Source organism: Haliaeetus leucocephalus, unplaced genomic scaffold (genome assembly GCF_000737465.1).
Source record: "Haliaeetus leucocephalus isolate CR32 unplaced genomic scaffold, Haliaeetus_leucocephalus-4.0 Scaffold428, whole genome shotgun sequence".
Taxonomy (NCBI): Eukaryota; Metazoa; Chordata; class Aves; order Accipitriformes; family Accipitridae; genus Haliaeetus; species Haliaeetus leucocephalus.
In genome coordinates this window covers 1,856,988-1,871,744 of record NW_010972864.1, presented here as the reverse complement: position 1 = coordinate 1,871,744, position 14,757 = coordinate 1,856,988, and the positions used below count along the sequence as shown (strand labels likewise).

The window sequence follows — 14,757 nt, the reverse complement described above, 5'->3', positions numbered from 1 at the left end:
AAAAGAACTGCAACTTCACTACACTTGATATGTAGATACATGCTTTTGGTTATCTTTATTTTGCAGAGATGATCTTGGATTTAGACTTCTCTCAGAGCAAGTTAGCCATCATCCACCAATCAGTGCTTTCTATGCTGAAGGTTTAAATAATGATTTTGTGTTTCATGGATCAATTTATCCTAAGCTCAAATTCTGGGGCAAGAGTGTGGAAGCAGAACCAAAAGGCACAATGACTTTGGAGCTTCTTGAGTAAGTTGATAAGTAGTAATTGCACAGGCACAGTGGCCACATCCATGATGATTAGTGTGCATTAGAGTCTCATGGCTTAGGAATGGACATGTCTAATACCCACATCCTAATGTTTGATGGCAGATTGCTTTGTGGGGAGGAAGGGATCAGAAGATGAAAGGAACTGCCATCATTTCTCCTAATATACTGCATACTAATAGTAGCAGTAGTTGGGGCTTGTGTCTCTATGTTCTGCAGATGCCTGGATGTCAGTCCTACTAAGACGAGCACGCTTGAGTCCTGTTGGCTTTCCTCATGTCATTCAGTGCTAACAGTGGCTGCACTGAAGTTGCTGTTTTAAGGAATTGATAAAATCAGTAGCAATAGATTAATAAATTTCTTGGGTTTCCTGACTTATTGCCATGTCTATTTCAAGACTTGGTGTGATTTATAGATGATGGCTTGTTGCGGGAGTGACATCTGGTACAAAGATATAGTATTTTTATTTTTATTCCTCTCCCTTAGACACAGTGAAGCCTACACATGGACAAATCCTACGTGCTGTGTGCATAACATTATTGTGGGCAAACTTTGGATTGAGCAGTATGGAAACGTGGAAATAACTAACCATAAGTAAGTTAAGAGTGCGAGTGCTTTCACTTTCTGCAAGTTTGAAGAGGAAAAGCATTTGGAAGTAATTAGTGCCCTCTTTTTCTGCCTTTAGAACTGGTGAAAAGTGTGTACTGAGCTTCAAGCCCTGCGGCCTCTTTGGGAAGGAGTTGCACAAAGTTGAAGGCTACATTCAGGATAAAAGGTAACAGCTTCATTCCTAATAGGAGACAAATGGCTGCCCACTGTTTCTGATGGGACCTGTAGAACTGAATGCCTTTAACATAGTCTGTCAAGAGTGTGAACCTGCAACAGCAAGGTTATGAATTGTGCAGTGCCAATAATGGAGTTTTAAGAGTTGCTCTCAAAAGTTCTTCTTTCAAATATTTTTGTCTGAAATGATGAAACAAATTTCTTAAAGGTCCTTTGTAAACTTAGTCTTTTTTCTGACAGCAAAAAGAAACTCTGTGCGCTGTATGGGAAGTGGACTGAATGTTTGTACAGTGTTGACCCAGCTACATTTGAAGCTTACAAAAAAAATGACAAGAAAAGTGCAGAAGAGAAGAAAAGCAGTAAACAGGTATTAATCATGTAAAGAGGTGGTATCTCATAAAGCATGATAAGACAGCTAAATATTTTAGTAGCCTTTAAAAGTGTTAAGATTTCTTTTCACTAAGCCTCCCTTTCCTAGTAGGATACAGAACAGATTGGATGAGTACAAGCATTAAGGGATCAAATGCTTTCTCTCTCAAGTATTTGCATTCAAACTTCCCAAAACTTGGAGTGATCTAAATACTGGCTGGTTCATTAACTGCCTCTTCCTCCCAAGTCACACAGAGGAAATAGCATATCCATTAGTTGGACCATGGTTCTGATCGTATATGATAACATTTATATTCTAATAGAAAGATTTGGACTCCTAGAGGCAGGGGAGACTGTTTCTTATCTTGATAGAAGATCATATTTTCCAGTTTTTACAAGGATTTTTGTACTGCTTTCTATTAAGTTTTCACAACCATAGAAATGCTTGTGCTTTTTATCTCCACAACTGCATTTTTACTTTTCTTCTGGAAAAACCCTCATTTTTAATTCTTCCAGAATTCTGGTCAGCAATATGCTTTTGTTTTTAAGGTGAATGGTGATGGTCACAACGTACAACTTGATGAAGAACAACTACTCAGATAATAGCTTAAAACAGGGATTGTTCCCCTTTGGTGACTGAAGCCGGATTTTCTGTTGGTTTAAGTGTTGGTAGTTTTTATACTTAAGAAAAAGAGACAGAGAACTCTGAAAGCAGTTGTTCCTGTGCAGGTTCACATTGTTGCTGTATCTGAGATTGTTCCAGTGCTTGTCATCAGGAGAGTGCTAAAGCGCTGGGGATTACTGCTTCTCTTTGAGTCTGACCCTGTGAGCTCTAGGGAGAAAGAGCAAAGAAATACGTACCCTGTGTCTTTGTTCAGCTACCACTTTGCATTTTCCAACGGTGCTTAAGATGAGATGATCCTTGCTTTTCTCTTCAAAATAAAGCATCCTATTGCACAAAGCTCAAGCTGTAATGTTGCTCTGACTCTAGAAAAGCATGCTTTTTCTACTCATTTAACAGAACTCGTTCTGTGTAGAAAACTGAAAGCTTTGTAATGCACGCTATGAATCGGATAGTCTTTGTTGAGTATGTGTTCCCACTGCCCCCTTGTGTTTGAGGAATTGATATTGTTTATGGGTTTTGAGCATCTAGGTGAGCCAAGTCTCATCTATAGTGTCTGGGTATGTTTTGTCCCTTCATGGTAGTAAAGGATTCATTCAGGCATGAAAGTACATGGTCTTTCAAACTTCTCCTAATTAGAATTTTCAGATTTTTTTAGTTATTTTCCAGCTGTTCGTTCATTCTGCGTTGCTACTAATGAAGAATCACTTCTGTTTCCCTTTAGGGGACCTGCTTGGATGCAAATCCTTTTGCAAATTGCCCCAGATTTTCACCTGAATCCCTTTGATTTTTGTAGGGATAAAACTTAAGGAAAAACAGTTTTGCAGGGAGCTAGACAAGCCTTCATGTATGCAAAGGTGATATTTTACCAACATCAGAAGAGTTGTAGTAGTCCTGGGGTTAGACCAGGATGATCCTGCTCTGAATAAACTAGAGCCTTTTTTAATCAAGGTGAAGCTTTTCATGCAGAATTTTCAGTGCAAATACATGGAAGAACATAACGTAAGGCAACAGCAACTGCCCTCATATGTGCCTCATTTTCAGACACTAGACGTGTTGCTTTGGCAAAGTCTGTTACTACCCTCCTAGCAATATACTGAGAGGCTGAGTAGCGCTGAGCACATAATATGGATCGTTGTGGCAAGAAAACATGAAGACCCACTTTTTATCTAGTTCTTTGTAATTCTTATACCATTTTTAAGATAATGTATCCAACAAGGCACAAATTGCAGTGTGTATTGTAGCCTTTCTATAAAAGTTGGTTTGGAGCTTGACAGTCTGGTGTTGAAGTGTCTTTGTTTTGATATGAGGATATCTTTCTGATCTGCTCTGCTTCAGATTCCCAGTTTCTGCAAGATTTATCAGTGTACTTTTAAAGGACAGAATGACAGGTTGCCAACACAGTTCAGATGTAGTCAGCTAAAAGCCCTGGTTATCTTCCATTATAATAGCTGAAGGACTGAACCTGGTCTGCATGTTGTTCTGGTCACTTTGCAACCTGTTCATTATTAAAAGCACTGTACCCAAGTGCTCCACAGTGAAACAGAATCCTGTTCTTTCTAATTTTCTTGGAGGCATTACACATGAATCATCTGAGAGGACAAATGAGTGCAGTTTGGGTACTGGCTTTTTTTGCACTGAAACATCAGTCTCTATTATCTGACGCAGTCATCAGAGAGCAAATCTTATTAGCAGGAGGATTAAAGCTGTTGGCATCTAGCCAAAGTATTTAAAGCATTAGTTGCCTTTAAGTTCAGCTTTACTCTCCAGTGGTCTCTGAAACGTGTTGCTGTTTTTAGCTGTGATAGTGACACCAAGTTTTCTTGGGAGAGCCTTATTCATCATCTAGCTGGCTTTAGTTCAGTATTGTAACATATGCTTATGTGGCGGAATTAATGTCAGCAGCATTGGACCCCAGCTGCTTTAAAGCTATGCATAAAAAGGGTGGTGGTTTAGAACTAGTTCAAGTCACATATACACTGTGACCACCAGTTATTCTTTACTGCCCTGGTAACCCTGGATGGAGTTTTTCCCTTTCTAGGAAAACCATTTCACAGTGCTGTGGCTGCAGCTGCCTCAGGCCATACATGTCAGCCTTCATGGGACACCCTTCCCAGAAGAAGTGGCTAATCTAGGATATTCATTTAACGTTTGCAGTTTTCCATTTCAGTGGTGTAGTGGTCAATGGAAAGGAAGGTTCCTCTGAGCAAAGAGCAGTAGCAAAGGGCTTTCTGTTGTGCACAGACTGACGACAGCCATTTGCATTATGTGCTGGCATTTCTTTGATGTGGAAGGATAAGGAATGTGACTTCTATTCTTCAACTATAATGAAGCAGTAATGGAGTTAAATATCAGGCTTGTGTTTGAGGAAATGGGACATCTCTGTGGTGGAAGTACTGACATTTCTTAACACTTGAACATCCAGATTATACCTATGAAGATGTTGATGCAAGAAACGGTTAGTAGTCTTCCATTGGAAGGGAATTGGGAGCGTGTATGCTATGTCAATGCTGTTACCTTTCTTGACAAGCGTCTAGAAAATTTCTTTGTTGGTGAAATTATTTACTTTTGGTCAGGGAAATAATTTTATGTAAGTTCCAGTGTTGGAATGAATGGGTATAAATGGTTTATGACTCCACAGAACTCCTTATCTTTGCTTTGTGTGCTGCCTTTAGATGGGCAATACTGAGGAACCAGATGAGATGCCTTTGCCAGATTCTGAGAGTGTGTATGTTATTCCTGGAAGTATTTTGCTATGGAAGATAACTCCAAGACCTCCAAATTCAGCACAGGTCAGCTATGCTTCTGCTTATTGAAAGTGTGTGCTATCCTGTTGTTCTGTATGTTCAGCACAAAGCAAATACATTTGTTGTCTTTTTCATTAACAAGTCTAGATTTGCCTGTTCATTGCAACAATTTCCACTACAATTGTAACTCTATGTGAGGTTGGAGGGATAACTGCCACAGGCATGACTCTAGAGTTAGTGGAATTTCTGTGGAAAATGGGATACTTCATGTAGCTAGCGGTATGGGGGCTTTCCCCACCTCTTCTCTCCACCCTGCTTCCACCACTGAGGCACCTACCTTGTGAGAAATCTCTTCTGAAGGGCTTTATTAGAGGGCAGACACTTCTAGAAGACACTTGCAAAGCCTGTGTAGCATGTGTTGGTATGTGAAGGGCTGTGGAGGTGGAGAGCCAGTGGGTGGAATACAAGAGTATGTGTGCAACTGGAAAGACAAAGAATTGGACCAAGAAAAGGTGCCCTCAGTGGTTAATCAAGGGGGAAATCTCTCTACAGAGATAGTGAAAATACCAGTAGGACTGGAAAGAGAAGATGAGAGAAGTAGTGCACTGAGTAATTGGATGCTGGCCTGCTTAAACAGAAGCACCAAGGATCACCTACACTCTGCCTGACAGTATGGTTTTGCTGGTATCTTGAGTATTCCTATCTTGAGTGATTAAATAATAAAAAAGCACTTGGATGTTTGTTTTTAGACAACAGTTTTCTTGTGCATGAAGACTAGCAGCTAGAGACATCATAAAGTCACCTTTTTATCTTTGTCTCTGAATTTCAGATGTATAATTTTACTAGCTTTGCTATGGCTTTGAATGAGTTGGACAAAGAAATGGAGAGTGTAATTCCCAAAACTGACTGCCGGCTACGACCAGATATCAGAGCCATGGAAAATGGAGAAATAGGTAACTTCAGCTCTTGGCAAAGATGGTTTTATTTTTTTGTTAAAACTGAAGGACTGTAAAAAAAAAAAATAAAAAATCCACATTCAAGTTGTTAGATGAACTGTTAGAGTAAGTAGCTACCCATAAAGATACATTCCTCCATGCTTCAAGACAGTAACTCTTTAATGCAGCCTTCTGCATGTTGTGGTATGCTTCTAGTGAAAGGTATGTCACCCACCTGTACTGGTTCTGGTTGGGATGGAGTTAATTTTCTTCATAGCAGTCCATATATGATGCTGTGTTTTAGATTGGTGCCCAAAGCAGTGTTGATAACACATCAATGTTTTAGCTGTTGCTGAACAACATTTGCACAGTGGTAAGGCCTTCTTTGGTTTTGTGGTGGGCAAGAGGCTGGGAGAGGACACAGCCAGGACAGCTGACCCAAACTGACAAAAGAGATATTCCATACCATATAACATCATGCTCAGCAATAAATTGTGTGTGTCAGGGGTAAGTAGCTGTTGCTTGGAGACTGGCTGGATACAGATCTGCTGATGGAAGGTAGTAAGTGATTGCCTTTGCATCACTTTTTTCTCCTTTTTTTCTTTCCCTTCATGTATTAAACTGTCTTTACCTTGACCCATGAGGTTTTTTTGCTTTTGCTCTTTGATTCTCTCCCCTAATCTGCTGGGGTGGATGGGAGTGAACAAGTGGCTTGTGGGTGCTTAGTTCCTGGCCAGAAACCCACCACACGACCAACTTGCTTATGTTCTTCCATATAAGCAAGAGTCTTAAACTTCATTATGCTATGCTTTTTCTTTAGTTTTAGGACCCCTGCTGTGCTCCATAGTCAAGCCCTATAATTGGAAACTTGTCTAAGGAGACAATCTCTGAGCAAGGAAGTATTTGTGAACTTTCCAGTTTTCTGTTTCCATCAGCCAGATGCAAAATGAATATTTTGATGTCCCAATTCTGAGAAATGCAGTCAAAACTATTTAAGTGAAACTGCAATGCCAAAAAGTATACTTGATGCAAAATTGTTTTTCACTGGGAATTGAACACTTCTGTTGTCCTAAAATAGTGAACTAGAAATACATTATGAGACTTTCGGTGAGTAGAAATAGTGTGCTTTTTAGAAACCTCATAGAGATTGTTACTGTAGATGCCATAGAGTGAAAAGTGTCTTTTAGTCTTCTGACATGTGACTTGGTGGTATTAAATACTTCAATATGGTGTGGAACAGCCTTCCCTGGCCCTGTTTTGCTCCTTTTTCTTTGGAATTTTGTGTATTAAAGCAAGATGGCCAGGTTTGTAGACTAAAAGCATGGGAGCTCTTGCTTTCTCTGGATTGCTAAGTGATTGGGGTAAATCATGACACCACTGATTCAGCTTCACCTATGTAACAATGCAATGACTGTGACTATTTCTGATAAACAGTCTGAGATCTAGGTATTAAAAACAGTGACATGGGCATAATGCAATGCAGTTGTGTGGTTTTGTTTTGTTTTGTTTTTTTTCTCGGATGCCACTTCTTGGAGGCTTTTAGAAGATCAGTGAATTCCCACAACTAGTCTCTCCTGCCTGTACAATTCTTTTGTGGCCATCAGGATGGACATACTTGATTCATAGCATTCCCAGTAATTTGTCTGTCTAAACTTGAAGTGCAAGTAACTATGGTGTTGGCAACAGACCATATTCCTTAACTATACTAATAGCATAAAGTTTGTCTAGCAGATAGACTGGTAATATGCAGTGTGTTAGTAGCTGGTAGGGTAACTGGGAATGGCTGACAGTCTTCCAAAAATTATTCTCTCAACTACTTCCTTCTAAGATGTTTATAAAATGGGTTTTGAGGATTCAAGTATGAAAGAGATCACCTTCCACCTAATCTGCTTCTTGCTCTGACTTACTCTTCAGATGTTCTGACCATCCTTTCTGCCAAACAGAAGCAACTGTTCTGCTTGTTTAGGACCATGACCCGTGCTACCTTAGTGCATTAACAAAAAATGAAGGGATGCTGCAGAGAGACAATGCTTTGTGGTTTGGAAATGAGTATTCCAATCTCCTATTGATCAGGAACTAAGCACTAGTAACAACTTAGCCCAAACCTTAACAAGAAGTAGGTGGCCAGACTTCTGAAATAAATCCAGCGTATCTTAATCAGTTTCCCTACTGAAATAAATTTGAGGTATGCCATCTCCCCTAGCTGACATTTGCTGTCATGTAAACACGTTTTCAGGGTCCTCAGGCCATGGATAAACATGTATTTAGTAGTCTTAAAGACTGGAGTTCCATTGGCTGATCTTGTTCCACAGGTGGCCTGGCTTTGCAGTTAGACTAAACCAGAAGCTCTTCTGTGTTATGTAGAATGTTTTTTAAATGGACAACTTTTACTATTTCCCTTATTTGCTGGGTCAGCTAGACTAATGTCCCTGTCTTATATTACACTTTAACATCATCTGTATTTTTATTTGTGTATTTTTATTCCTTCAAGATCTAGCTAGTGAAGAAAAGAAGAGGCTAGAAGAAAAACAAAGGACCGCCCGCAAAAATCGTTCAAAGTCAGAGGAAGACTGGAAGACGAGGTTAGTGTGCTTGCCTCTGTGTGTGTTTGTGTAGTTATATAAAAGGTTTTGAACATTGAGGTTAACTGCCAGTCCACGCCGGTAGTGTGCAGTGTTGTGTGAGCATGAAGAACTGACATCATCAGGTTTGGTAATGCCACTGCTGTATTTGCAGACTTCGTCCCTGCAGGCTATAGTGCTTCCAGAGAGAAGTGTCAGGCTTGGTCTCAGTTCCTTCCCTCTCACTGCTTGCAAACCCATATGCAAATACAAACTGTGTTGTCTTTTCTGAGCACCTCTTGGTTGTGACACAAAGATGATGTTGCCACTGATAGCTGCTTGTAAGGACTGTTGTTGCTGATTAATTTGTAATTGCCTCAGATTTGCACGCTTGGCCAAAGAGAGGAGGAAATGCTTTCTCCAGTGAATTTGGTAGCTTATTGCCCATGACTTCTCAGATCAGTTTCTGTGTGCTGGCAATACTGTATTCCCACTGCATAGTTATTCTCAAAGTTGGAGAAATTACTTTTTCACCTAGATATCCAAGTCATTTTTTTCCTTTCTGAGAGGGTTAACAACTACAAAAGTTAGAATAGCTAAGGGAAAGGTTAGCTTACAAGGGATCTGCCAGGATATTTTGGTTTGGTTTGGTTTGTTGGGTTTTTTTTACTGTAAGATGAGAGGGGTCACTTGGGAGCTCTTACACACAAGCTAAGTAGAAACCATGAAAACATGACCAAATGAAACTAGTTTGACCAGACAAGGTCTATTTAAAAGTATGGTAATAAATTGGCAGTCTCTTCACGGAAAAAAAATGTGGTAGGACTAAACTCTCTAAAAGTAAGCAAGCTTCATCTCTTCCCTATTAACTAGCTGTTAATACACCCAGACACTGCGGATTAAATATCTTTAAAATGTCTGTTTGTAACTATAAATCACTTTTTTCTTTTTTTTCAAATGAAGTCACCCATCATCCCAGAGTCCCAGGTTTGGACATGTCTGCCTTTGTCTTTTTCCTGTGCCTGCTTTCCTGAAGTGTTTGGGTTGGTTTGCCCCGAGACTGGTGGAAAATAACATCTTTATAATGCTTCCAAGTAAACGTGTTAAGTGCTGGACAGCCTTGCACCTCCGTCTTCCTTTCCTGAATTCAGAGTGGTTCTAGCTCTCACCAAGTGTTTCAAAGCAAGGGATAGTTATATTGTGTTCTTCCAGGTGCCTGAAGTAGCTTAAGGTACAGCTCAAAGCACCTGAGGTTGGTATTGGAAATTGGGGAATTCCCAGGGGAAAACTCAGAGCAGTGTTTTTTGGGGTGTATAATTAGCACAGACACCATTCAGAAGGTTCTTCAGTTGCTGTTGTGCAGGTACTGTAGATCTGCTCAGCACTTGCCTGGGATATCCTTTATGAACTCTGTTTTCCAGGATGTTTCTAAAGCTTTGTCAGAAAATTCATAGTGTCTGATCTCTTTAGTAGGAACGTCAAGTGTGACTGCCTCCAAAGGATGAACGTAAAGTGTGTAGGTAGAGTTGTGCTTTGGGGGAAAAAATGCATACTGTGAAAGGAAACTCTCCTACCTGTTCCCAGAAGGTCAACTGTAGGTCTTAATCTGCAGCGTAATATAAACTCTGATGTGAACTACTGCAGTTTCCTTGCCGCAGAAAAGCTGGCTTCTTACGTTGTCTAGTAGAGTACTTCCCTCATAAGACAATTCTCGAAAGTGCCTAGTGATGCTTTTTAAATTATTTTTTAATCCACTTTAGAAGTGGGGTCTTGGTGTTTCTGGAGAAGTGATTCATGTTGAACACTGGATGTTTTAGAGACTGACCAGTTGTCTTAAGCCTTGAGTAAAAGACTAGTTCTGTTCTGAAACACAGCAGTGGTCTGTTGCTTTTGATGAAAATTGGTCCCTTCCTTCCCTCATCACTTGCCTGGCTAGATTATCGGATTGCTTTGGGTCTCCTATGTCTCTCAAACTTAGTTTTTCCCATTGCCTTTCCCCTTCCTATTGAAGCAGGTGGTCACTGGAGGAGGGGCATATTGTCCTGACCTGTACAAGTGTTGAAGGCACACTAGTGAGGTATTGGGTGGCAGAATTCCTTGTTCTGAGAGATGAGGTAACTGTGCTTATAGCCCTGCCTCTCAGCAAATGCTTGGCTTTGTGCTCTGGAATGAGCTGCTATTACCTGTGAACGAGGAGGAGAACTAGACACACGTGCAAATGCACAGACCAGTTACTTCAGAATAGCTGGCTCATCCTGTGTGGAGGTGATGCAGTACTGAACCATGTACAGTACCAGGGGTGAAAGACTTTTATCTTCTCTTGACTTCAGTTCACCTAACCAGGACAGCAGGATAACCACTGAAGTGTTCAACTGTTCAGTGTACCACTGTGAACATGGTACAAGGCATTTCTTCTGACATGCATCTCAGATCTTTTGAGCCAAGCAAGACTTGCCTGTTAGCTGCCCTGCTTTGTAACATGACACTGCAATACTGGTGGCCTTTATGCTTTTGCTTTTTAAAGAGATCAAGTCGTATTTGGTCTGAATATGCTTTAATTTCTGTTCTGAAACCTTATGGTATCCTAGAAGGGAAGAGCTGAGTTAAAATGGGCTGCCTTGCACAGGCATGATTTACTTGAGTGTGTTTGCTGCAGTGAGGCATATAAAGGAAAAACTGGCTTTTGTGGCCCGTGAGGAGGTGAAAGGAAGCTGTGGAGGATATTAACCATAGAAACAGCATCTAGCAAGCTGACTTGTGCCATAAACATGGCTTGGCAAAATACAGGAAGAAGTTAAAATGCTAGAGGTCTGGTACTGTGCAGTGCATGCTGTTGAGGCATAAGATTGAGTAATTGGGCCCAAATAGAAAGCGGTGTTCGGCAACAGGCTGCAGGATTGCCAGCAGCGGGTGTGGGAGAGAAGGAAAAAGGACAAGCTTCTGTGCCGTGATGGTTTGACAGGGTTGTGCTCATCACTGGGGGATACTTGCCAGTAGCACGGCCTTGTAAGTGCACCTTACTTTACAGATAGGTAGCCCCCCACCAAAAGGTTATATACACATGCATGTGTAATCTGTGCGTGTGTATACACAGTGCCTCCAGATTAGGTAGGGAGGGGAGAGGGAGGGAAAGAAATAAGGTGCTGAACTTCAGCGTTCCTAGCAACAACCAGTTTAGCAAAAGCTTTCAAGTAATTTAATGCAGATGGAATCAGCTTTCTGGCCATTCAGATTATCCCCCCAGTGCTAACAGTGTAATGTAACACAGTTAAATTGTAATAAGCCAGGACTTTTTCTGCAGCCCGTGGGTGATTCTTCATCCACACTGAGGGTAGCTGCCATACTTGTTCTGAGTTAAGTGCATTGCAAAACAAGGCTTTAAAAAACGAGGGGAAATCTAGATCCTGGGGAAATAATGTTTTTCTGTTTTCAGGACTGCAGTGCTTGTGGTGTTTACGTGTCTTGCAAAAACTGTTACTGCTTATGCATGCCAAAATGATTGTTCACAACTGCTTTGAAGTAAAACTGTACCTGTCCTTTTTTATGTGATAGTCTTGACTTCTTCAAGTGACAGAATACTGGTGTCAGTCTTTTCACTTAGGAGACATTTAAGCAGTGTGGCAAATGGAAAGATCTAGTAATGGAATATGACTTGAAATTCACTTAAGAATTTAAAACCAAGAGGGCTCCTGCAATCACAGTAATTACTTTGAACAGTAAACTGCTGAAGAGGCAGCAAAGCAGTTCTGAACTTCCATAAAAGTATATGTTAATAGCTTCACTAACATGCGATATGTTTCCTTGCAGATGGTTCCACCAAGGCCCCAATCCCTATACTGGTACACAGGACTGGCTTTATTCTGGCAACTACTGGGACAGAAACTACTTTAACTTGCCTGATATTTATTAAAATGCAATAAGGAGCCTGTGACTGATACAAATAAGTCTTAATCTGTTTTAATGTTTTCCCTCATTTTACTTATTTCCTGAAGAAACTGACATGTTATCAAACAGAATATTAAGCATCTCCACAGTAAATCTGGTGGTACATGATCTTCAGTCCCATAGGTAGGGGAGTAATTTTTCTGGGTGATGGTGGGTCCTGTGTGGACAAGGTAAGTCGCCATGGTTTTGAGCTGCCCTGTTTGCTGAATACACCTATATTAGGTTGTGGTGTATGAGGAATAGAACACCTTCAGCTGTTCTGTGAATACTTTCTTTCATAGCTATCATTGGCCCATGTAAAACTGGTTTTATTTATTGTGACATGGGAATGTTTAAAAGCACACACAGTAATTGCAATATTCTGTTCTTAAATGAAGAAGGGTGTGTCACTTTTGTAAAGATGTAATTTTCCATAAAGTGACTTTTCTTTTACTAAAGTAACTCCCTTGATTCCTGAGCTCTGGCTGGAGATTCCAGAATTGTTCCCATCTCTGGAGCATTAATGCAGTTGTTTAAGCTGGTGACATTACTCAGAGGTATTTATTCAACGTTTTGTGCAGTGTGTTTTGAATTTTGCTCTCCTGTTTTGCTACCAGCCTTAACAGTTTAAGGAATTAAGAGCCATTTAAACATGTACAGATTTGAACTGCACACTAGTAACAGGTTTTAAAAGAATCTGTTCCATGCACTAGAAGTTCTGTTTCCCAGTGCCACTGCAAAGAGGCAAGAACCTAATCAGTCCAGGACCTGGTGGAATGTGGTGGGAGGCAAAGGACCTGTGTCTGTACTGTGCAAACTCCTTAGGAGGAAGTCTTGTGCATTTCAAAGATAGTACAGCACCTCAGTGAGGCTTCCTGTGCACAGCTGCTTTTACCCCTTTTCAGTGGGGTGCATTCAATCTTAAAGTGTAAGTTTATATTGAACTGTGTACAGAGCTTCTAGAGGGCAAGCTGCTCTTTGTACAATATTTTAACTGCTGTCTGGAGGTTAGTGTTAATTGAATAATTTAATTGCTACTAAATAAAGGCTTCAAAACTTCTTGCATGTAGTCTAAAGTGAGTGGTGTTTGACAGTGCTGACCCTTTCTGAGCAAGCCTACTCCAAAAGCTGCTGCAATGAAGTTGTAGTGTGCACCCCTGTGCTTCAGGGACTTCTTTTCCCCTAAGCAGGAACAGTCTGCTTATGGGAGAGTGGGGATGGCTGGGGACCTGAGAGCTTCCTCCTTGAATGTGCAGTGAGGCTGCAGCTCTAGCCTTGAGGGTGGACTACTGAAACCATTAGTAGGGCAATTGAGATCCTTTCTATTTTTATTCTATGCACTACTAGAATTACCCAGGTAGTGATGCTGAGACATATTTGCATAGATAAGGGAAAGCCTTTTCTTTGGCAGCCTTTCACGTGAGGGCCCAGTTCTCACAGTGACCTGTAGATGCAGAAGTTGAGTATCTGCACTGGTCTCTTGGAAGTCTCATCTCTGCACTCAAGCCTCTACTCTAGCCAGCATTTCTTGAAGTCTGTCTTAATTCCTGTGCAACTTCAGGTGTGAGTCTGAGATCTGTAGAAACAAGTCTAGCTGTTGGGTCAGTGCTTCAGCAGGTCACACAGCACTGAACACTCAGTGCTAGGAAAACCAAAACATTTAGTTCCTGCCTGCCCACCCAGGTTCAAGAGGGGGAAACCTCTACCCATCAACTTTTGTTTTGAGTGACTTGTTTCATAATTTTTTTTTTTCCTAGACCTATTCATATACTTCAAGAGTCTGGCATATTTAAGTGACCATAGCTGTAGTTGTGAAACCTCTAAAGCAGAATAGATGTACTTTTTCTTAACCCCTTCCTTGAAGCATAACTTCAGCTGTCCTCCTTGATAAACCTGTAGTTTGAGTGAATTGACAATGTGTGAGAATAACTCCCTCCTCAAGGTGAAAGTATGACTGTCCTCTTGCTCCTGACACTTGTGTACAATTCCTTCCTGGAGTGTAACCCCAGCAGTATGGACTATACCTGGTTACACTGAACTAACTTTGGCTCTGTATGTAATCTGTCAGTATCGTTGGGGCTTATGCATACACCATGTTAGCACAGTGAAGAAGCTGGGCCACTCACAGCTGCAGCAGATGTGTCTCTCTGGTCAGAATTCACAGAAAGTTAACATTCAGGATGTTGTGCTGTGCTAGGAAAGTATAAAATGCTTGGGAACGCAGTTCTAATTGCTGGCTTTTTTTGAGCATTTGCATTAAGTTTTACTTGATTTATTACAATGTAATTTCTGTTCCTCCTGAACTCTTCCTGAACTCCACACAGTCTGTCTTCTCAACCTGTTTAAAAAATAACATGAACTCAGTTGAAAGTGTGCAGCAAGAACTGCTCTAATTGCTATCTAAATGCACTCTAATATGAGGTATTTTGCCACATTCTGAATATTACAAAAATGCTAAAAGTTCAGGCTGCAGGCATAAAGATGTGTATAAATGTGAGATTAGAAACTTGGTTACTTTAGACTAAAACCAGAGCAAGACTAGTACTACT

General features: G+C 40.7%; 1 protein-coding gene across 3 annotated transcripts in view; it reads left to right on the top strand.

Moving 5' to 3' along the window:
• OSBPL1A (oxysterol binding protein-like 1A) overlaps nt 1–14,757 on the top strand; it is a 92,461-nt gene that overhangs the window by 64,149 nt on the left and 13,555 nt on the right. Inside the window, exons 21-29 of one of the 3 annotated variants that reach the window (XM_010574334.1) lie at nt 67–249; nt 754–861; nt 953–1,042; nt 1,291–1,417; nt 4,717–4,833; nt 5,618–5,741; nt 8,215–8,305; nt 9,248–9,271; nt 12,092–13,267. In XM_010574334.1, the coding sequence (XP_010572636.1) occupies nt 67–249; nt 754–861; nt 953–1,042; nt 1,291–1,417; nt 4,717–4,833; nt 5,618–5,741; nt 8,215–8,305; nt 9,248–9,271; nt 12,092–12,194 (967 nt within the window). In that variant the 3' untranslated portion in view covers nt 12,195–13,267. Of the gene's footprint in view, nt 1–66; nt 250–753; nt 862–952; nt 1,043–1,290; nt 1,418–4,716; nt 4,834–5,617; nt 5,742–8,214; nt 8,306–9,247; nt 9,272–12,091; nt 13,268–14,757 lie in introns of those variants that run through there. The other 2 variants (XM_010574335.1, XM_010574336.1) reach the window with 2 other exon arrangements.